At 50.0% G+C, this 21,823-nt stretch overlaps 11 protein-coding genes across 11 annotated transcripts; 4 read left to right on the forward strand and 7 right to left on the reverse strand.

The window, feature by feature from the left end:
• Nucleotides 1-453: 453 nt before the first annotated feature.
• M430DRAFT_173709 (hypothetical protein) lies at nt 454-1,018 on the forward strand. Its single transcript, XM_024863658.1, has one exon. The coding sequence runs from the start codon at nt 488-490 to the stop codon at nt 920-922; it is 435 nt and encodes a 144-aa protein (XP_024718654.1). The 5' UTR covers nt 454-487; the 3' UTR covers nt 923-1,018.
• Nucleotides 1,019-1,765: 747 nt separating this feature from the next.
• Nucleotides 1,766-2,931, forward strand: M430DRAFT_30309 (hypothetical protein; the record flags this gene model as incomplete). Its single annotated transcript, XM_024865942.1, has 4 exons — nt 1,766-1,859; nt 1,924-2,338; nt 2,434-2,764; nt 2,845-2,931. The coding sequence occupies 4 exons, from the start codon at nt 1,766-1,768 to the stop codon at nt 2,929-2,931; spliced, it is 927 nt and encodes a 308-aa protein (XP_024718655.1).
• Nucleotides 2,932-3,650: 719 nt separating this feature from the next.
• Nucleotides 3,651-5,436, reverse strand: M430DRAFT_106886 (hypothetical protein; the record flags this gene model as incomplete). Its single annotated transcript, XM_024861111.1, has 3 exons — nt 3,651-3,729; nt 3,838-5,219; nt 5,269-5,436. The coding sequence occupies 3 exons, from the start codon at nt 5,434-5,436 to the stop codon at nt 3,651-3,653; spliced, it is 1,629 nt and encodes a 542-aa protein (XP_024718656.1).
• A 1,849-nt stretch (nt 5,437-7,285) lies between these two features.
• Nucleotides 7,286-8,008, reverse strand: M430DRAFT_173729 (hypothetical protein). Its single transcript, XM_024863660.1, has one exon. The coding sequence runs from the start codon at nt 7,847-7,849 to the stop codon at nt 7,475-7,477; it is 375 nt and encodes a 124-aa protein (XP_024718657.1). The 5' UTR covers nt 7,850-8,008; the 3' UTR covers nt 7,286-7,474.
• Nucleotides 8,009-8,057: 49 nt separating this feature from the next.
• On the reverse strand, nt 8,058-9,465 carry M430DRAFT_106772 (hypothetical protein; the record flags this gene model as incomplete). Its single annotated transcript, XM_024861104.1, has 4 exons — nt 8,058-8,563; nt 8,624-9,078; nt 9,133-9,266; nt 9,334-9,465. The coding sequence occupies 4 exons, from the start codon at nt 9,463-9,465 to the stop codon at nt 8,058-8,060; spliced, it is 1,227 nt and encodes a 408-aa protein (XP_024718658.1).
• Nucleotides 9,466-10,540: 1,075 nt separating this feature from the next.
• On the reverse strand, nt 10,541-12,796 carry M430DRAFT_107047 (hypothetical protein; the record flags this gene model as incomplete). Its single annotated transcript, XM_024861128.1, has 5 exons — nt 10,541-10,795; nt 10,843-11,191; nt 11,241-11,603; nt 11,653-12,290; nt 12,347-12,796. The coding sequence occupies 5 exons, from the start codon at nt 12,794-12,796 to the stop codon at nt 10,541-10,543; spliced, it is 2,055 nt and encodes a 684-aa protein (XP_024718659.1).
• Nucleotides 12,797-14,711: 1,915 nt separating this feature from the next.
• Nucleotides 14,712-15,896, reverse strand: M430DRAFT_106732 (hypothetical protein; the record flags this gene model as incomplete). Its single annotated transcript, XM_024861099.1, has 2 exons — nt 14,712-14,889; nt 14,938-15,896. The coding sequence occupies 2 exons, from the start codon at nt 15,894-15,896 to the stop codon at nt 14,712-14,714; spliced, it is 1,137 nt and encodes a 378-aa protein (XP_024718660.1).
• Nucleotides 15,897-16,432: 536 nt separating this feature from the next.
• M430DRAFT_21732 (hypothetical protein) lies at nt 16,433-18,106 on the forward strand (the record flags this gene model as incomplete). The annotated part of the gene is made up of 3 exons (XM_024864563.1): nt 16,433-16,454; nt 16,616-16,891; nt 16,944-18,106. 3 exons carry the CDS (start codon nt 16,433-16,435, stop codon nt 18,104-18,106), a joined length of 1,461 nt encoding a protein of 486 aa, XP_024718661.1.
• Nucleotides 18,107-18,189: 83 nt separating this feature from the next.
• Nucleotides 18,190-18,760, reverse strand: M430DRAFT_36732 (hypothetical protein). The gene has a single exon (XM_024866985.1). It carries the CDS (start codon nt 18,750-18,752, stop codon nt 18,270-18,272), a length of 483 nt encoding a protein of 160 aa, XP_024718662.1. The 5' UTR covers nt 18,753-18,760; the 3' UTR covers nt 18,190-18,269.
• A 916-nt stretch (nt 18,761-19,676) lies between these two features.
• M430DRAFT_107002 (hypothetical protein) lies at nt 19,677-20,515 on the forward strand (the record flags this gene model as incomplete). Its single annotated transcript, XM_024861122.1, has 2 exons — nt 19,677-19,829; nt 19,910-20,515. 2 exons carry the CDS (start codon nt 19,677-19,679, stop codon nt 20,513-20,515), a joined length of 759 nt encoding a protein of 252 aa, XP_024718663.1.
• Nucleotides 20,516-21,000: 485 nt separating this feature from the next.
• Nucleotides 21,001-21,717, reverse strand: M430DRAFT_68869 (hypothetical protein). Its single transcript, XM_024869383.1, has 2 exons — nt 21,448-21,717; nt 21,001-21,373 (listed from the first exon to the last, which is right to left on the reverse strand). Exons 1-2 carry the CDS (start codon nt 21,670-21,672, stop codon nt 21,050-21,052), a joined length of 549 nt encoding a protein of 182 aa, XP_024718664.1. The 5' UTR covers nt 21,673-21,717; the 3' UTR covers nt 21,001-21,049.
• Nucleotides 21,718-21,823: the final 106 nt, after the last annotated feature.

Genomic DNA, 21,823 nt, shown 5'->3' on the forward strand with positions numbered 1-21,823 from the left:
AAACAAAAGATTCAAATAGTAAGGAAGGCTGTAATCCAGACCCGGGCGATACGTCGATACCGTTTTCATGAAACCATCTGGAAGACGGAAAAAATCCTGAAGTTTTTTTTTTTATAAATGAAGAAATGCATATACCCTTTACCTTCTATCTTGCTCAAAAACATCGTGCCAATTCAACTAAGTTGCGATGTTGATTTATGTCTTGCGCATTGTAGCGCCCGCTGGCTGGCTTCGTTCGGCTGTATGGAGGAGCATACTTGCAGTAATAACAGGGAATAATATGATCTGCCAAACCTCCTCTCTCCCTAGATACGTCAGAAGGATTTTGCTCTTTTGCTATTTCCAAAGATTCACAATACCGTGCTCTGTTCCAAGGAATCAAGGATGGAGCTGACGGGACGGCAACAGAGAGTAAAAGAGGCGGGGGAGGGGTTTGGCAAGAATTCTGATGTGCGTGTTATCATTTCAGGAGAAAGCTTTGCCAAGCATGGAATCTTTGAGGATAGAACAGATAATTATGAGTACCTACACACTTCATTCTACCCTACTATTTCTTGCCATCACTCCGAGCATGATGGTGGTATTGGTGAAAGGCTTCTTTCTCTCTCTTTTAATCAAGAGTCACCAGACATTACCATCGAGCAGCTCCAGAATGGAAAACCCTCTACTGGCATGCTCTTGGCATGAGGCTATTATTGAATTGACCGGCGACCTTGACCTTGATCTCAAACTGAAACCACACGACAACGATGATAATATCAACGACGACAACGATAACCACAATGACAATGACAACGATAATAACCACAACGATAACCACAACGACGACGACGACGACGACGACGACGACAATCACGACGACAACACTACTGCCACTATCAACAGCAACAATGTTGCCTGCGTGAGGAAACAGATCGATTAAACCATGTCGATGGGCTTCAAGATACTCCAGCTCTGAACTTAACAGGATTACCTTGTCCTTGAGGGGCTCTGATGTAGTCGATGGGTAAACCGATTTAGCGCCGGAGCAACAATAATCCTGAGCACGTGATCCTAGGCCGTGAAAAAAGATCCCTCAAGGTAACCCGACCTTTGTCGTCGAGGTATATGTAAGAGGAAGCGGAGTAGGATTACTGTAAAAGACTGGAACTATGGCTTTATTAGACACTACCTGGTTGCAAGAGTAGGACAGGAATTCAACACAAGATAATCCAACAGTCAGCCCAATGTGTTGATGCACGTGATTGGCCTTGTACCTGTGTACCTGAGTACCTTACCTGTACCTGAGCGGAAAGAAAGGCTGGATCTCCCTCAAAAAGGACAGCAGATATCTTCGCATTGATGAAGAATAAATGCTACTTCTTGTGCGGCCCTCACTTGTGTTGCTCCTCTGTTAGGTTTTCAATAGTTCTATACCGGAGTCTCATACCAATGACGTAGCGTCCCCAAGCTCGGATCAAGCGGGCCTGTCTTATCATCAACACGGATTCATGGCACCACAGCGGCTAAAGCAACCACTAATCACAGCTGCCAATGCCTTCGTAAATAAACCTGTGTCTTCTCGCGTCTCCTCTCTCTCTCTCTTTCTTTTCTCCATCCTCGATATTATCAATTGTGTTCTGTTCTGTTCTGCTCTGCTCTGTTCAATCGAGTTGCTGACTCCTCCTCCGAGCTGAAGGTCAAGCGATCGCGATAAGAGCTCCGCCCAAACGACAACCAGGGAGATAGTATACCAGCCACCAAACCAATTCACGAAACCGTCAAGATGGCCGCTTCTCTGGAGAAGACGCTCCCCAAGCCCAAGATCGAGCTGTACAGCGGGAAATACTTTGCCGCCTGCGGACTCGGCGGGATCATTGGTTTGTGCCCCGTCCTGCCTCTCCATTCACGCATTCAATCGCTGACACAGCTGCGATCCGCCAGCCTGCGGGCCCACCCACACAGCCGTCACGCCCCTGGATCTCGTCAAGTGCCGGCGGCAAGTCGACCCCAAGCTCTACACGTCGAACTTGCAGGCGTGGTCGAAGATCTACCGCGGCGAGGGCCTCCGCGGGGTCTTCTTCGGCTGGTCGCCAACCTTTGTCGGCTACTGTTTCCAGGGCGGTGGCAAGTACGGCTTCTATGAAGTGTTCAAGTACCTGTATGGCGAGAAGGCCTTCCCCAATGCGAACAAGACGGTGGTTTTCCTAGGCGCGAGTGCGACGGCCGAGTTTATTGCCGATATGGCCTTGTGTCCGTTTGAGGCTATCAAGGTGCGCATGCAGACGACGATGCCGCCGTTTGCGAATTCGTTGAGGGAAGGATTGAGGAAGGTCGTTGCTGAAGAGGGATATGCTGGGTATGTGGTATCTTGATTCTGTCCCCTTATCCGCGTGGCTCTGGTCTTCCTTCATTATCCACAATCTAGTTATGGTGACTGATGGCACAAACCAGGCTCTACAAAGGCCTCTACCCCCTCTGGGGTCGTCAAATCCCATACACGATGTGTAAATTCGCAACCTTCGAAACGACCGTCAACAAGATCTACGAGTACCTCGGCAAGCCCAAATCCGCATACAACGGGCTCCAGCAGACCGGAGTCTCGTTCCTGGGTGGTTACATTGCCGGTATTGCCTGCGCCGTCATCTCCCACCCCGCCGATGTCATGGTCTCGAAACTGAACTCGGATCGCAAACCCGGCGAGGGCGCCGGGAAGGCCATGGGCCGCATCTACCAGAACATCGGCTTCGGCGGGCTCTGGAACGGATTGCCAGTACGAATAGCGGTATGATTTCCCTGTCCCTGTCCCTCTCCCCTCCTCCACTTCTCTCTCTCTGCATGCTAAAACCTCTCGATCCCTCCCAGATGATCGGAACACTTACCGCCTTCCAATGGCTCCTCTATGATTCATTCAAAGTCACGCTCGGCTTACCAACGACGGGAGGACATTAAGGACTTGTACATGTGGGGGTCTAAAGAAGAAGAAGCTAACTGCTGGGCTGGAGTGGGTTGGCATGGTTCGTTATTTGAAAAGATACGTGCGTTTTCTCATAAGGATCAATATAGATATGAATAAACCCGGGTTAGGAATGAAAAAGTCCCGCGCCAAATGGACGCGGGCATATATACATATATATATACATCCATCCATCCATTCGATTATTCCTCTAGAACCTCTCAATCTTTCCTGCATCTCAACCATTCAGATAAATATTAAATCCCTCTTGTGCAAAAGTAGGTAACTCATCTCATCGCACTCCGGTCTCGAGTTTTCAAAACCTTAAAACCCTTAGCCACAAAAACGTAAAAGACTCATCGTAGATCTCCCCCTTGTTTCTTAGGTTTCGAGATTGGATGATGAATTTTTTGGAGACGTGAAGAAGGGTATTTGGGGGGGAGGGGGGGGGGTGAGGTTTATTGGAGGGGAGTTTTCACATCTCGAAGGATTTGAATAAAATGAAAATCTTCCAACAACAAACAATTAAGCAAATATTAAGAGCGGATATCAATTCAAATCCAATCAATTCTTTATTTCAAGAACCTAATAAATAAATAAAGCCCAGCTTCTTCTTCTAAAAAGCAAGCAAGGAGACTTTAACTAACACCTCACGCTACACCAGCTCCCAAAAAAAACCCCCTCCCAACTACCCAATGATGATGAAAAAAAAAACTTAAGCCACGATCCAATCCTGATAATTGTTCTCGCAGCTCTTATCCAGAAGTTCGAGATATTCGGGGAATCCACCGGCCCTGGATGGTTTTTTCATGTTAGTCGGGGGATTTTGTAAAAAAGGTAGGGTAAGGTAGGTACGGAGTATGGGGAAGCAGTTGTCCAGGGGGGAAGGAGATATTACTAACCAATTAAGAGGCTCCACTTTCCGCCCGGGGATATTCGCTCCCTGGTACCAGCTCTTCGCCAAGGGGAACAAGCTCGCGTCCCAGACGTCCGACAGCCGCTTGCACCACTGATCCTCGGCCTCCTTGCGGGCCTCGAAGTACGTGACGCCCTTGGCCATCAGGTCCTTCAGCGTGCGCTCCACCCACTCGGACTGATAGTGCGCGCTGGTCGGCCCGTTGCTGAACCCCGTCGGCGCCTGCGGGCCGTACAGGAACAGCATGTTCGGGAAGTTGGCCATGGCGATGCCGAACGACGTGCGCGTGCCGTCCTTCCAGTGCTCGGCGATGGTCTTGCCGTCGAGCCCGCGGATGTTGAGCTGTGCGAGCGAGCCCGTCACCGAGTCGAATCCCGTCGCGAGGATGAGGATGTCGGCTTCGATCTCGCCCTCCTTGGTGCGGAGCCCCTTGGATGTCACTTCGACGATGGGGTTCTCGTTGATGTCGATGATGTCGACGTGGGGCAGGCTGAAGACCTCGTAGACGTTCTGCTCGAGGCAGGGACGCTTGGTGCCGAAGGGGTGAGGGGGAACCTCGGGGGCCAGGAGAGCCTGCTTCTTTGGATCGGGAATGCGTTTGAGCACTGTCTTCCGCCAGAACTTGTACGCCTCGTTATTGGCCTCCTGGTTGGTGAAGATATCCTTGTACCCGTTCAACCAGAATCGGAATCCGCCATCGTCGATCAGCTCCTGGTAGAATCTCTCGCGCTCTTCCGGGGTGTCGTCGAAGGTGTTCTTGTCGACGAAGGTGTACGTGAAGCCGGCAAAGGTATTGCGGGTCTTCTCGATCTCTTGCTGGTACCAGCCATTCTTCTTCTTCTTCTCTTCCTCCTCGGGGTTAAGCTTCTGTTGGTTCATCGGCAAGCAGAGGTTGGGCGTTCGTTGGAAGACGGTGAGGTGTTTGACCTTGGGACCGATCGTCTGGAGGACCTGGATCCCGCTAGCACCTGTGCCAATTTGCGCGACCCGCTTGCCCCTCACATTGACGTCGTGTTGAGGCCATACGGCGGTATGGTAGATTTCTCCCTTGAAGTTACCCAAGCCCTCGACGGGAGGAGTATATTTCTTGGAAGCGAAACCCAGGCAGGGGATGAACCATCGACAATATACCTGCGTGTCGTCCGAGCATTCGACGAGCCACTGATTCCGGCTCGTGTCGAACGTTGCACCATCGACATGCTTGTCGAACACCACGTCCTTGCTCAGATTCCATTTCTTGTCAACGTAATCGAAGTACCTGCGAAGCTCCTTCTGACCCGGATACCGCTCGGTAAAGGTGAAGTCTTCCCAGAGTTCCTTGTCGAAGATCTGATAAATAGGGGTAGCGGAGTCGACACGAGCTCCCGGCTAGCCAAGTCAGTTTTCTGAAGCAGAGCAAGGAGAGGTGCAAGCTTACATAGCAGTTCCAATACCAGATGCCTCCACTCTTCGAGCCCTTCTCATAAACCTTGCAATTCAGGCCCAGCTTGCGGAGCCTGTTCAGCACGGTATATGAACCGAAACCAGCTCCCACGAGCAGGACATCGACCTCGGGGATGTCGTTAGATGGCTGTATGGAACCCATATTCGTCGTGGTAAAAGCAGGAAGATCGCAGTCAGACAGAGAAGAACATGGATGATGGGGAGCAAGCCTTCCCCGTGGGGGAGGCATTGATATATACTTGAACACGACACCACCAATTCGAGAGCTCGACCTCGGCTATAATGACAATGAGGAGAGGAAGCAAGGCCTATTGGCGGACCAAAGGAATGGGCATCGTGTCTCCTACACGACTCGAAGCTCCTCCCTGCTGGTTGTGGGTATCTGGCCTTCTCATTGGCGTTGGCGGGGTTGGGGATACAAGGCGAAGCATCAAAGATGCCACAGTGGTATCGACGGGAGGCCACTATCCGACGCTTGATGCTTGATACGGCCCACATCCGACAACCCCAATATCAAAGCGGCACCCCCGCATATCTGGGTGCGGGGGGACAATTGTGCGGGGTAAACAAGCGTCTTGGTCGTCTTATTCCCTCGTCATGTCCGGCTTCCAGATCGCCGATCTTGTGCGCATCGCGTTAGACGCACCGTACAGCTAGCCCCATCCAGTATGGGCCGGGCTTAGCCGAGAAGACGAACTGCCCCCTATTTGCGCCCTACCAATCCGGTACGCGAGATGTGGAGGTGTGGTTGATAGACCCAAGTTGCGGAACCGCACAGGACTAAGTAAAGATACTTTATTTGGACCTATGCAACGACCGAGTCCTGCGCTGCGTCAACAGAGCGCGCCGTCGACCTCAGGAGAAAGTGGACTGTGGACCAATAAGCTGTGCTCTTTGAAAAGAGCATGTCGAAGGTGGTAGCGACAAGGATGCATCCGTTCTTGATCGGGCTGATGACCATTGGACACTATGAGATGTCGTTTGGCGCCATCTCTCGAGAAGACCAGGAGCTGGAAAGGGCATACGTAGACAGCCAAGGTACATGCATCATCGTCCGTACGCATACGACTCTCCGCAGCATCAGACCTTGTTGAACGGCATATCCGGACAATACCCCAGATCCGCTTCCCCGAAGGAATGTTCCATTGCTCCCGCCCGCTCTGAAGGAGACTTCCTTCCTCGGTCATGTGAACTCAGCTAGCGTCATCAGGATGCAAGACGCTGCATCTGGGGCCGCGTGGGGTACGTATCCAGAGGGATCTATAGGTCAACAAGTCTGTAGTCTTCGCCATCTGCACTATGATAGCAACATGAAATCAAGCCAGCTCGGACCATCTCCCAACGAGCCGCTCTTATCAATGTCTCATCCGTACAGGCCCGTCACCTTGGCCAATCCATCAGCAGATAGATCGATCACTTGAACTTAGGATACCTAAGATAGGAGAGCAAAGCAGACAATGAATAAACACCAAACAATGAATCCTGAGAAACTAGACAAGAAAAAATTCCATTTCATCTTTTTCCCGCTTGGCTGTAACGAAGACGAAATTCGAAATTCGAAATAGAAATTCGAAAATGACAGAAGCAGCATAAACCCCTGAGAACCATGCATATCGGGATCGTTCCCAACAAAGATCAGTAATCTCAATCCCCTGCATCCGATTCCGATGAGAACCCTCCCCGCAGAAATAAGAGACTAGGTAATGTAATCATTGAATAAACACTAAACTCAGCTGAAGAAATGAACCCCGCTGCAGAAAACCCCCATCACCCCTTATCCGAATTCCAGATCCCCATTCCATTCCCTTTCCTCCGCTCCCCCCCCTTTTGTGGGAGAATCAACCTACCTTACCTTACCTTACCTTACCTTACCTTATCTAATGACCTAGGTGCCTATATGGTTACCTCACACACTTTCAACAGCGAGACCTTCTCCTCTCCTCTCCTCTCTTCTTCAAAAATCAACGCTTTGGCATATATATCATCCACTCCCCTTCCCTCCCCCTTTCCGGCTTCTTTTTCTTCCTAAATGACTAGGTAATCACTCACTTACTTACCTATATAGGTAGATACTCAATCTAGTTATTCTTTCTCTCTAACCTCTCCCTTCCCCTCTCTTCTTCGCTCTCCACACGCCCCACAGCAACGCATACGCCCTCATCCCCTCATCCCCTCCTCTCTCAAAAGAAAAAAGCAATCCATACGCACCCAAGAATGCACAAGCACAAGTACGAATACGAATACAGAACGCATGCATAACTCAGATGCTGAAACGAAGGGAGGATTTGAAAACAATGGTCAAAGACTAGGATTGGAGAGTAGATATGATAGATTGTGTTGTGAGGAGGAGAGGAGGGGAGAGGATAGGATAGGATAGCGCACTTTTTCTTTTTTCTTTTGACGGTTGGGGAAATAGAGATGGAAATGGAATAGAATGAGGACCAGACTTCTGGGAAAGAAGAGGGAGGGACGTAGGTAGATAGATGAATAGGATGAGAGGGGGGGTGGCGTGAGGATTGGGAGACCCGGGGATGAGACGATAATAACTGGCACATTGATGACAAGGACTGGCAAGATTATTGGGGGGCGAGAGGGATAAATATTAATACTGCATGGCATACCTCTCTAACCGCACTCGACATGACAGGAAGCACGGCTGTACGCCGCTCCTTCTTTCATTAGTACCATGAAGGCTCGAACTAACCTACAATACACAATCTCCAACGCACGTCTAATCATTTATGGGCATGTCAAACCACTACTCTAGTAGTAGTAGTTCTCCTCCGCCGTTCTTCCCCGCATAAACTCGGGCTCGCTGCCCCGGACGTAGATATCCTCGTACAGGATCTGGGGTGTCGCGTCTGGGGGAGGCATGGCCTCGGCCTCCGCAACCTCCTTGTCAACCGCTGTTCTGGCTTCCTTGTCAATAGCCTTGAGCTCCTCCTCGGAGGTGACGTTCCACTCAATGAGCTTGTGCTTGAGACCAGCGATGGGATCTTGTGTTGAGCGCATGCGCTGGATCTCCTCACGGGTACGGTAGGTGGTTCCGGGGTCGGACATAGAGTGACCACCGTAGCGGTAAGTGAGGTACTCGAGGACGAGAGGACCGTTGCCACCGGTCGTGTATTCTCTGCCGAATTTGACGGCAGCCTTGACGGCAAGGACGTCCATTCCGTTGACCTTAAGACCGGGGATGTATTGACCACGCTTGTAGTAGTCGGTAAGAGCGGAAGAGCGGTTGGCTGCTGTACCCATTCCGTACTTGTTGTCTGCAGGTCATTAGCACCCAAAGATACTTAGATATACTAAACAAGAAATGATGAACATACTCTCGCAACCAAACATGACAGGCAAGTTCCACAACTTGGCCATGTTGAAAGCCTCAAAGACTTGTCCCTGGTTGCTGGCTCCGTCACCATACAACACAACACTAGCATTCTTTCTTCCAGTGTACTTGTGAGCGAAGGCAAGACCGGCACCAACAGGTACTTGAGCACCGACGATACCGTTTCCGCCATAGAAACCCTTGGAGAACATGTGCATCGATCCTCCCTTTCCGTAGGCAATACCCTCTCGGCGACCGAGGAGTTCACCGATGATGGATTTGACGGTAGCACCGCGCATCAGGGCGTAACCGTGGCATCGGTAGGCGGTAATGAGATCGTCTTCTTTGGTGAGGGCGTGCTCAATACCGACGGCGACGGCTTCTTGTCCGGTGGACAGGTGGCAGAAACCACGGATCTTCTTCTCCTTGTACAGTCTGTCCGCAGCCATCTCCATACGACTGAACAACAACCCATAAGCTTAATCGCATAGCCCAGAGTCGATTAATGCTTACCGGATCGCAACCATATCGTAGTACATCTGCTTCAGTTCCTTCTTCGTGATCTCGAGCGTGTATGGAGGGGGGTCGAGCTCATAAGTCTCGAAACTCTCATCAGAGAGCTGAATTTGGAATGGCTTATCATCCTCCTATACCACCGGGATCATCAGCAAGTTGTCCGCACACCAATTGATATGTCCCAACAATGAAACTCACCTGCGGAACGGCATCTCTAACATTGGCACTCGCGGCATCCGTGGTGACGGTTCTCTTCACCAGCGCGGATTTCGAGAAAACATTACAGCGCAAAGGCGCAGCGCGGCCAGTCCTCAACGCTCGAGAGAACATGGTTGTGTATGGGGAATTAAGAAAAGGGGAATGAGAGAATGTATCTGGAGCTTGTCTATCGTCCGGAGCGAGAGCGAGATGTTGAACTGTCGAGATGGCTACTAGTCTGCTTTGGACTAGCGCGCCTAGTATTTTCCATGACACGTGACTCTTTATCTAAATTGAGGCTCGCCGTCGGAGATACAGTGGGGGACAAAGCTGAACCCATTTTCTGCCAACAACTTATCTTCTGCTAAATTCTGCCAGGGAAAATCAATTTAACATCAACTAGAGCACAATCGAAGCAGCATGGCAGAGGATTATTTTTATTGCAATTATTCCTTTATTTTTGTACGATGTTGAGTGAAAAAAATAGCAGAATAAAGGAGAACAAAGGCGGTCACAAAACTTATTATATCCGCTGTAACCCCGTACCGGTGTGGAGAGAGCATTATCTGGAGATCGTATTTGTAAGGTGGGTTGAGATAACATGGATAGCATCGGCTTTTTTTTTTAGTCTAGATCCTCGAAGAATCCGCTGCCTCCTATCTTGTTAATTCAGTGCAAATATCCATTCTCAAAATTACCTAAAGTTCACAACTCATTATTCACAGGCTTCTCAAATCAATTCGATTACCTCTGTTTCGCATTTATTACTCTTTCTGTTAGAAACAAATGCTGATGCAAGGCTTTCCAATGTCCTACTCTACACAATGACACCTCCCAGACTCCAGGATCCTGATGCATTGTGCCAATCACGCCATATCAATCAATCCATCCCACGCTTCCCACGTTCTGCATATCGTCTATGCCCTCAATTTCATGATATCTGACGTAAACTTCAAGAACGCCGAGAATGCTTATCAACTATTATAATTCTGATGGGGAGTATGTGCAGTGGATGGGGACGGGAGGAACAAAATGACCTTTCATCCTGGAAAGGTGGCATTTGTAAGTTGATGAGGTGTTTTGAGTAGCCTTCGATATGTTTGGGGGTGAGGGGGAAATAATCCGCCATTAGGGAATACCATGGTACCATTAATACCATCAACAATCCCAAAAATGCATCACATTCAACAATGACCGGTATAGATAATCAATCGTCATCATGGAAGAAGGTCGGTCCAGTGGCTTGTGGGGGTGCGGTGGAAGGCCCGGCATCCGCCATATCAATATCAGACTGCGCATAGGCAGCGTCGGGTGCTGAAAGTCCTGACATTTGTTGATCTTGCGTTCCACTTGATCGGTACTCGACCGCACTGAGTGGTCTCGGCGGCGTATTTAGCAAGCGTTGCGCGGGGGTAGGTTGTCTTTCGTATAGAGCATCATCCGGTGGAGAGAATGACCATACCTGCAATAATTAGCCTGATATCTCCTTCGTTTGCAAGAAACACGTACCTCCATGATGGTGCGATTAGACCTGCTGGCCATGACAACGCACTTCTCTTCCTCAAAAGCCACCCGCCAAACTGCATCCGCTGGTTGTGAGAGTTCACGAACCAGTTGGCCGGTTTTGAGATCCCACACCTTGACCCTACCATCACTGCCTCCGCTAACAACGCGAGTGTCGTCAAATTGCAGACTCGTCACGCTATTGTCATGTGCAGCCAATCGATGGATGGGAGCCATTTTCTCCAGAGACCAAACCCGTACTGATCCGTCAGAGCCACCAGTCACGAGGGTATTGCCACGCATCTGGAGCTGACCAACAAGCGATGTATGCCCCTGCAGAATAGCCTGGCAAGACCTACATGCGTAGTTAGCATAAAGTCATAGTTTTCTGTCGAATAACCTACCCATTGTTCGGATCCCAAATTCTGACACTAGTATCAAGACTACCCGTTGCTATTCTCGTTCCGTCAAAAGCAATAGCATAGATCTGGGAGAAATGGCCGGAAAGCGTGCGTAAACATCTGCCCTCAGAGATACTCCATACCCTTGCCGTGGTATCGTAACTGCCAGATACCACGATGTCTCCTTTAATTTCCAGACATCTTACGCTAGCTTGATGGCCAACGAGCACATTCTTGCAAAGTCCGGTCTTGATATCCCAAATCCTCAGAGTTGTATCTCTCGATCCAGAGATGGCAGTATTTGCGTCGGACATCTTCAAGCATCTGACGGTCGAGGTATGCCCACGAAGGGTATGTATACTCTCACTGCATCATGAATTAGTGTCAATGTACCAAAGGTTGCCAAGTTACGTACCCAGTAGACATGTCCCACACTCGAACGTCCCGATCACAGCCACCACTAACCAGGGTATCATCCCAAGGAACCATCGCCCAGACTCCCATAACATGACCTTGCAATGTCTTCTGCTGGTTGCCATCGGTACTGAAGACGTGGATTTTGGCATTGTCCAAAGCCACCACAATATACTTCGGCGTCAGATGCAGACTCGTCACGACCCCTTGATCCTGTGTGATGTGTCTCGCAATGTTCTGCCCACCAGTTCTCCACGCAGTTTCCACTAGATATCTTTGCTTGAAATGCGATTTGTACGATCTGATCTTCGGCCTTCTCAAGGTGCTAGAACTCATCGAGCTATCAAAGCTTCTCGAATTTCCCTGGGCGTAGGGCGCAGAGGTACCGGCAGGGAAACTATGTGTGGAACCTTGATTTTCACCGCCTGATTCGTAGTATCCGCCCTGTAGTGGATTTGCAGGTGGTCGAACATTGCTGAACGCAGGACTGGAGATCTGGTTCTCTGACAGTCGTCGGCCATAATCGTGCTTTGCACATAATTTCATCCATGTCACATCATCTGCCAGCAACTCCCTCCATCTCTGCGATACTTGAGATGCTCGGGCGAGGACTTTGGGGTCATCGATGCAGGAGAGAATCTGGATGGAAGAAGTTAGTTTTTCTTCTAGCCATGCAGATCGAGAACACTACGTACCCGCAAGCAGATCTCATTTGGTAGACTGGTAAAAGGGTCTTTTTTTAGTAATGGGTCAACATATTGACGCACAAAGCTCAGCTGTTGGCTGGTGCATAGGTTCAATAGATCACCCAATATCCTCGTACGTTCGGAGTGCGTTCTATTCTTGAAATACTGTCGGATCTGGGAGAGAAAAAAATCCTCCTGATCTCCAGCATCGCTCCAGTCTGGTTGTGTATGATCAGGGCCGGGACTCGCAGCGGGTGTCGGGGGTGGGGGAGGGTCGTGACTCGAGTGAGTGGGAGAATCTGGGTCGGCCGGTGTGTTCATATTTGGAGTCGGGGGACCTCTAGGTCTTGACTGGACGATTTTCTCAACTCTTTGGGGCATTTGTACATGGTTCGTAGTATTGAGGGTAAGGGTTGCTCGCGTGGGAGATAATTCACCATCTTCGCTACTCAACACCATCGATGCTCTTCTTTCTGTCAGACTTAAAGGTTTATAAGCGCCCATGGCTCTCCTTGTTCCGGGAATATCTCTAAACGTAGATTGTAGCTATACTACGAGCACTGTCGCAGAGCAAGCACGGCCAACGGAATAGAGTTCGGCCTGGATCGGTGGCGGATTCGCTGATTATGGAATCTGGGACCGAGGGATATCGGGGGACGGTACGCGTTACCAGAGAGCTGGTCATCGATATGCACAATCTGCAGAGATAATCGCAGGGGGCGAAATCTTCCCCTGAGACTGCCGGAGATCGTCAGGTTCGGAGAGGGGAGAAGGGAGAGGTAGCAGGTGGGCAGGCGAAGGGACGGTCAGGCAGAGGACGCATGCGAGTTGAAGGGGACGGGGACAGGCGACGTCAACAGGATAGTGGATTATGGTGCAATGAAGAAATCACCAGCGGGAGATGTCATCGAGGATCGTTCTTGATTGAACACGGGAACGCTGGAGCGAGCGACCGGACTGTGGGGTCGAGGGGTGGGAGTTGGAAGTTGGAAGAGGGAGAGAGGCGGGTGGTGAGCGGGCTGAAGATCTCTCGAGGAGGTTCGACAGACGACAAGACGACAGACGAGCCTACACCACACAGCCGGATGTCAGCAAGCGGTGGGTACATTACTACACTGTTCTCTGGCAGGGGGGGTCCCTCGCTCACCACGCTGGAATGTTTTCGGCAAGGTTTGGGCGTTACGGGCCCTGCGAGCTGCGAATTGGAGGAACTAGAGGCGGCGAGCACAGGGCGGAGAGTCGCGAGTCGAGACAGATGACATGCAGGGCCGCCGGCAACGTGTAGTAGCAGCACCGGGTTCCTGTGCCAGTCGGCCTGTAGTCTTCTCGTCTACGATCTACACTCTGTTTACGGGGTCTTGTCTTGGGCTGGATGGAGGACGAGATCGCGGGGCCGTACAAGTGCGGGATGATTCAGATTCTCCTTTGGCTATAGCGCTCTTGTACTGTAGCGGTAGATACTTACGGGTAAAGGAGGATTTGGGGATTACCTCATTTTTGCAGGTTAAGGCATCTTAGTTACACTGTACTTTGCCTTGCTTCAACGTCTTATACGTACTGTAGAATTGTCTGCTCCGGGGTTTGCTTCTCGGACCCTGCACTGACTGGAGAGGAGAGCGGGTTTCCCGCAACTAAGGCATAAGCACCGTATCTATTATTATCCTACGAAACTACTACTTTCTTCGAGGCTTGCGCTTTCTCCCGCCAGGACAACAATCAGCTTTCACCACCCGAGTCTCGACTGTCAACTCTCAACTCTCGACCTTCGACTTTCGGTACATGACGTGCGACGCTGCCGGGAGCTGTGGGCCCTGCAGTCGCCGCGGGAAATACCTTACATTGTACCGGGGGCTAACGTCTGAGTCTGAGACAGAGATGTGTGCACTGCCTCTCACCAACAGGTTGATCATCGATCCTCCATTGCTGGATTTACTGTACTATTAGTATCCTACCTATGTACCCAAGGTATGTAGATACCTATAAGTTATAACAAAGCTGAGCTATCCCCCCATACTGGTCAAAGAATCTTGGAGTGTCGACAACCAGATCCGGGGGGCCTTGCCCAACTCATTTCGGCCTCCGGCTTTTGTCTTCAGATTTAAGTGCTGCCGTACTGTATAGTAATGCTATCCGGGCCTGCCTCGGTTCTGTGGTCTTGTCACAAAGTGGAAGACGGAGACTATCTAGGTACGGAGTATGTACACACACCAGCAAATTTGATTATCTGATTATTCGATTTTTTTGATTTGTCATTGGCACCAAAGTTTCATTTATATCCGAATCCCTACCTGCCATCCTTCTTTCTACTGTATTCCATACAATTGCCACGCCCATCTTTGAACGCCCATAGCAAAGACCACACCTCGGCCCAGAATCAATGGTGGTGGCCAAGTTGTGTAAGAAGGGGAATCAACATCCCACCCACAGCAGCAAGCGTATCCTTCATTTGGGGTTTGGCCTGCTTCCTCTGCAGCCCGTTGCTTTCACCATATCCGTTAGCGCTCGACGACTCGTGCGCCGAATCTTCTTGCATGGCATGCATTGCAACGTATCTGTCTGTCATCAGCATGATTCAAGAGTGGGAGCAAAAGAGAACCAACAGAAATGTGCCTGCAGAAAACAATAACAACATTCCAGTCCACCATTGACCCTTTTCTCCAGTAAGCTGTCCACCTCCTAGGAGGTTAACCAGCAACCAAGTACTAAGTGCGCCAACTGGCGATGCCAAGCTGAAGATGATCAGATGGCCACGTGCGGCACGTTTTGAAAGTCCCTGCTTCAACAGGACAGATGTGAGGCCGAAGGCAGCAGGTGCCTTATGTACGAGAATCGCAATGAAAACGATAAATCCAAGGCTGGTCCTCGCTGATGACGCCGAAGCCCCCATAGCAACTCCATCTGCCGCTGCATGGATCACGAGGCCAGTTGTAGTAGCCAAACTGCGACTTTGTTTGGGAGTAGGAGCAATTGCCTGAAGAAAACTTTCCGATTCTCCGTCTTCTAGGGAAAGAGTCGACGATGAGTGAAGACCTCGTGATAGGTTATCAAGGGATATATGTCTAGGCGTTGGAGTTGATTGTAGATTATCGGATGCATGCCTTGGCAGCTTGTCGACGAGAAACATGAGGACAAATCCCAATATAAGAGACAGCCCTATATAGAACGTCGGCGGGTCGTTTTCGTGATGTTCCTCTTTGTCTTGGTGGTTAGGTGATGTCTCTTCTGTTTTCCCATGGGGGTTTTCTCTGGTCACGGTCGGTGAGGTTGGCGTTGCTTCGTTCTTAATTTCGATCACTGCAGGTATGACCGTATCTCCAGCTCCTAGCGATCGATCAAGTTGATCTTCCGCCCTGTGGGCAACCGCAGGCGTCGGCGCCCAGCGCATCAAACTTCCATTTTCTCGTATGTGTAGACCACGTCGCAGATCTGAGTGCCCCCCCAATCCTGCACTGTACACAGTTTCAATCCCTTCTGGAATGATAACTATTAAGGAGGTGCCGACCAAGACTCCCATACCAATAGTAGAGATTAGTCGCAATTGTGAGGACGAGAGAGTCATGGATAAAGGTAGGGCCCCGGCCAGGAAACAGCTGCAATTGAAGTTAGCAGAGAGCATTGAATGTCTATTATTGTTATGTTCACCTCAATGCCATTACCAGGCTCAGCGCGAGCAACATGAACAACCCGTCAAGCATCTTTACCCTGTGTTCCCTAACAACAACAAGGTAGAATCCAAGCCTGATTCACCAACAGCGTTATCGATTCATCGCGTACTTGTTCGCATATGTGGTCTGGCGTCACTGACAACAGGTGAAGTATCCAAGTTGTCTCGTATGCCGTATCAAATAAATCGCCTCTTGGATTATGCCTATTGGCCGGTTCTTGTCGTTCGTTAATGACAGATTCGAAATCGCAAGCAAGGCTGAGGAATTAGCGCGCGTCCACCCCTGTCACTTCAACGCGTCCCAAGAACTTCAATCTAACCCTCACGCGCCTTCCAGTTCCACAACCCTTAGATACAGCGCGCAACATCAAAGATCAGATCGATTATTCGACTGTGCTTTTAATGACCTATACAGTCCAATAACCGACAAAATGGCGGATACCAATGCTGACTGTACGTATCAGTTTCTACCTTCACGTCTCCCCCCTCTTTTGTCCCTTCTGGCGCAAAGGGAACATTCGTCCCGATTTCGTTGCGCCGAAGACGGGCAGGACGAGCTAAGAGCGCCCCCAATAGCTCTGATGGCATTTCTGATACTGACTATGGAATCATAGGGTCTACGGACTCGAACAAAGCCATCAATATCTCTCTGGTCAACTCTAGTGGTCAAGGAATCAAGACGCTTTACAGCTTCAATCCAAAGATGACATATCAAATCTTTGGAGAGGAGGAAAGCATCTTTGGTTACCAAGGCTTGAAGATCAACCTCAGGTACAATGCCTGCGACATGCGCCCGGGTTTGCAGATTACATACGGCAAAAAGTTCAAGACCATTGGGGAGACGGAGCCGACTGATTTAAAGGCTATAATGGAAGAATTCTTGCCGAAGAGTGAGCTTTTTCTGAGCACTTGTAAATTGAGTACCGGCTGACCAAGTTGTAGCTGCCTTCGAGAAGTCCAACGTGTTCGAATCGACCATAGCAGACTCTAGCTATGAAAACTTCCAGCCTCCGGGAGAGTTGTGGCAGACTATGGAAGCTGGTGGTCAAACATACGAAATCTGGAAGGGTAATCTTGCTGATATGGCCGTTCAACAACTGGTGAAGCGCATCCAAATCCTTGTGCTATTTTATATTGAGGGTGGTAATTATATTGAACTCAGAGATGCGGACACGACACTCGAACGCTGGACAGTCTTCTTTCTTTACCAGAAGAAGACAGTTGATGTTGATCCAAAAACATCTCCATACGTTTTTATGGGTTACTCGACCGTCTTCCGCTACTTCTATTACCAACCTATCACACCACCTTCCTCCCCTCCGGCGAAGAAACAACGCATTTCCCGTGAAGCAGATCTGGATTTCCAACTGCCCCTCCCCGAGCTTCAATTCTCTGATTTCACATGCCGTTCAAGGATATCTCAATTCGTTATACTACCACCATTCCAAGGAGGCGGAAATGGTTCCCGTTTGTATAACTCTATCTTTGACTGCTATCTTGGGGACCCCAAAACACTCGAGATTACAGTTGAGGATCCGAACGAAGCCTTTGATGATTTGAGAGACCTCAATGATTTAGCTCGTCTACGGACAGTTCCAGAATTCTCTGCTCTTCGAATCAACACTGAGGCAGCACCGCGAGCCAAAGGTCCTGTCCCAAACGACATAATCGATTCCGAAAAGCTCGAGAAGATCCGAACAAGCATGAAAATCGCCCCAAGACAGTTCGCGAGGCTAGTTGAGCTGCAGCTTCTGTCTCGAATCCCAAGTAATATTCGGCAGTCACTGCTTGTAGAGCGTCCAACTAGCACGGTACCAGACCTCAAAACAAAGCAACATGAATACCGCCTCTGGAAACTGTGGACCAAGTCGCGGCTGTACAGACATAACAAGGATACGCTCATACAACTGGATCGTGTGGAGAGAATTGAGAAGCTCGACGAGGCGCTTGGCAGTGTAGAAGCTGATTATGCTAGACTTTTGAGAGCTTTGCATCAGCGGCAGGATAGCAAGACGGAGGCTGCGTCATCAACTGGAAAGAGACCTCCCCCAGATGGAGACGCGGATGATGGAGAGCCATCTTCTAAAAAGGCTAAATTTGCATAGAGGGGTGTGCAGACATACACCGGGAATGTATCAATGGGTTAGGCGTTACTGCATATGCTTGGATGGTCGAGGGATGGAGTCAAGCGACATGGAAATGATTTTGATGAATACCAGACGAGTTTACAGCCTCTGCAATGATTCGTGACGTCCCAAGGCTTATTGTCTAAAATCTAGTTCCATTAACTCCCTGGACACCCTTCCCGAGTTGACTGGCAACACAAGTTGCCTCTCGAACTGCTTTCGCAACCGTGCCCCTGACGCTCCCTTCCTCCAACACCAACAATCCTCCTATCGTACACCCACCAGGAGTGCTGACCTTATCCTTCAAGATCGCTGGATGTTCACCGGCCAAGACTAACCCCGCAGCGCCCTTCATCGTCTGCGCCGCCATTCTCTGTGCCTCTGCTCTCGGAAGACCCATAGCAACCGCACCATCGATGGCAGCTTCCAGCATCAGGGCAAAGAAAGCAGGTCCACTACCACATAGCGCGGTCGAGACATCCATCATGTTAGCAGGAAGATAAACGACATCACCAATTTGCTTAAAGATCCACGTGATGAGGCTCGACGCCTGCGGAGAGAGTGGAGGCACCGAATTCGCGATCACAGTCATGCTCTCTCTAATTCCCGACGCAGTACTGGGCATCGCTCTCACAACCCTACACCTCCCAGGAGAGGTAGATGAAGATCCATACAGCATGTCTTCGATCTGCGGTACGCTTAAACCAGCACATATGGAGATGAGCAGTTTCCCTTCCAGCGCCTCTCTCATGCCCTCCGCTGCTAGGATGTCTTTCACCATGTATGGCTTGCAGCCAAGTAATACGATATCCGCTTCTCTGCACGCTCGCACGTTGTCATTCTGTACTATGCTCACGACGTTAAGGTGCGAGTGTAGAGCTGTCTTTATCCTCTTCGCGGATTCGGGACCCCGTACGCAGGCTATGAACTTGGAAGGGAGGCGGCTGGGAAGGTCTTCGGCGGGGGTGGAGGTTGCAGATTGGGGTCCATGTAGCGAAGTGAGAATCCCGGAGAGGATTGCTATTCCCATTGTTCCTGGAAGACAAAAGAATCAGGAAATGATATATGAAGCTGCGAAACCATGGCATTGCCCTTTGGTAGGCAATTGTAAATGCGAATATAACGACGTACCGCATCCTAGCACCGTTAACGTCAAGTCTGACTTTTCTTTACTGGATGTCCCTATTGAAGACATCTTGAAATTCACTTGAACTTTTTTCCCAACTCTTCCAATTGATTCTGCTTGTCTGTTCCACTCTTGAAAGTTGAAATCCCGTCTACAAGGCTAAGGTATGTATTTGGCGAAGTCGGAGGGCCCCAAATCAAACTTCTTTCACCGCCCACCCCACATCCAAAAATCGTTAGGCCAAACCAGGCTCCCCCAGTCAGAATGGGCATCACCAACGAGCCTCGCGACTCGGCTTCGAAGAAGGCCTTCCCTAGCAATCCCTTCGAACTCTCTACAAACAATGAGGCCCCGGTAGCCCAGAACTCCAGTATATCGATCTCCAACCGCAGCTACAGACAGGTTGCCAAGCGCCATAGGACCATGGATCCCTTCGAGGTGCGCATTCGCTTCACGCAGCATCTGCAGCATCTGAACGCAAGTGTCACTTCCGCAAACAAGGCTGCCCAGTATGCGCTCAAGTATCGGGATATGGACGAGGATTTGCACAACTGCATCCTGGAGCAGTTGGAACGCGTATGTTTCTTTTCGCCCAATATATTTTAGTAGTTCACTTTTGTGGGAGCGCAGTGGCTGATTTCACCATGCGGATACAGAATTCGATGAACAACAGAGCAAATATCATGTACTTTATCGAGCATCTCTGCGATATGGCGGCCCGCGAAAACCACCAAGACTACGTGCGCATGATGCAGCGAGATATCCTCCGAGTTGTTGATGCTGTTGCGCCTGAAGACGGTTCCGGTGCTGCTAATGTCAAGGTCGTTCGCAAGGTTCTCCAAGGCCTCCAGCAGAAAACCTTCTTGCTTGCGCAGACGGTGGCCGAGATTGAGGAATGTCTCAAGGAGCGTGATACTTTGCCTGATGCCATTGGGTTAAGTTCGCCGCTGCAGCAGGATGTCGAGATGGGAGGAACGAAGGATGGGAAGGGGGACAGGAAGACGAATGGATTCCAGAGGTTGGATAAGAAGCAGATTGAACAAAGGATTGAGGAAGATAGGGAACGTCATAAGAGATTAAGGGAAAATATTTGGGCAGTGCAGCACGGGACGGGTGGTGATGATGCCGAGTTTGAGAAGTTGTGGGAGGAGACGAGCGATCTGGGCGAGGATGATTTTACACTGTATGAGGAAGAGGCACAGGAGAGGAAGGAGTGTGCACAAGAGTGGAGGGAGGAGTATGCTGCGAAGCATAAGGAATAAAATCGGAGAGATGGGTTTCGACACATGCATCAGGGCGGAGTTTGGATGGGAATAAATCTAGGACGGCGCGGGTGAAAACTGCATTTATGCCAGTGGCGTTGAATTTCCTCTGTCTGTATTGAGTATCAAAAAGATTTATGTTATATCAGGCCAGTCAGTTCATTCTATGGAGCAGCAATGCACTAAAGGTTGAGGAGACAGACAAGAGATGCTACGTGACCCCAAAGCAGAGGCATGCTACGTATATGAGTATCTGAGACGGTACGTACGGTTCAAAGAAGTGGTTAGCTTTCGGTAAGGGACCACAAAAAAGAGGATGGATGCTACGTGTGTTATTATGTGATTGCTTTCAGCATTCATAGTCCCTTTGGAATTTTGACTGCAACCAAAGACCTAGCAGGAACAGGAATGACTTCACTTGATCAGATATACTAACGCATAGGGGGCGGAATGATAGGTTAATTTTGTACACATCTTTAGTATTGATACACGCCATATGCTTCCCGGTCCACGCACTCGTACATTACCAACAATCTATTCCATAGTAACCACACCACCCAGCTCCTTCAACGCAGCAATGATCTTCTCCGCCTCCTCCTTTGGCACTCCCTCCTTCATCATCTTCGGGGCGCTCTCAACGAACTTCTTGCTGTCCACCAGACTCAGGCCCAGCATGCTCTTGATCTCCTTGATGATCTTGGGTTTCGCTGCGGCATCGAAAGACTCCAACTTCAAGTTGAAAAGAGTCTTCTCTTGCTGTACAGGTGCAGCCTCTTCTTCCTCAACGGGTGCGGCAGCCGGGGCAGCGGGTGCGGCAGCGAATCCTCCCACCGGCATGTCGGGAATGTTGAGTCGTGACTGGAAAAAAACCGATCAGCATCCCCCTTCCCTTCATACGTCCCCCGGAAAACCTTCGCAATGGACCGACATACCTTTAAGCTCGCAACTAAGTCAGCAGTCTCCAACAGAGTCAATTGACTGATCTGATCCACTATTCCCGACACCTTTGGGTTTGTAGGCGCTTCCGTTGAAGCCCATCGTTTCGCTGACGAAGGATTCCGCCGTTGTGCAAGGGAGGCGGCGGAAATTCGGAGAGTAGATGAGGAGCGTAGAGAGCGCACGCAGCTTCGAGCTGCAGACTGGCAGGATATCGACATGGTGGTGGATTTGAGAGTCAAGATGATGCTGGATTTCAAGTGTCGTGAAGTCGTGTTGTAGATTTCTCGATCCCGAGCTAACAAAAGTTAGCCTGGGATGGTCCGTGCGCAAAAAGTTTATCTCCAGAATCGAGAAATATTTTGGAAATTT

The sequence above is a fragment of the Amorphotheca resinae genome, assembly GCF_003019875.1.
Source record: "Amorphotheca resinae ATCC 22711 unplaced genomic scaffold M430scaffold_10, whole genome shotgun sequence".
In the NCBI taxonomy this organism is placed as follows: domain Eukaryota; kingdom Fungi; phylum Ascomycota; class Leotiomycetes; order Helotiales; family Amorphothecaceae; genus Amorphotheca; species Amorphotheca resinae.

Excerpts from the sequence above, each read along its gene's own strand:
- M430DRAFT_173709 (XM_024863658.1), top strand. The coding sequence starts at position 488 with ATGGAATCTTTGAGGATAGAACAGATAATTATGAGTACCTACACACTT.
- M430DRAFT_173729 (XM_024863660.1), bottom strand. The coding sequence starts at position 7,849 with ATGTGCCAGTTATTATCGTCTCATCCCCGGGTCTCCCAATCCTCACGC.
- M430DRAFT_36732 (XM_024866985.1), bottom strand. The coding sequence starts at position 18,752 with ATGCCCAGTACTGCGTCGGGAATTAGAGAGAGCATGACTGTGATCGCG.
- M430DRAFT_68869 (XM_024869383.1), bottom strand. The coding sequence starts at position 21,672 with ATGTCGATATCCTGCCAGTCTGCAGCTCGAAGCTGCGTGCGCTCTCTA. Across the intron at positions 21,374-21,447 it reads ACTTAGTTGCGAGCTTAAAG|TCACGACTCAACATTCCCGA; the intron begins GTATGTCGGTCC and ends GTTTTTTTCCAG.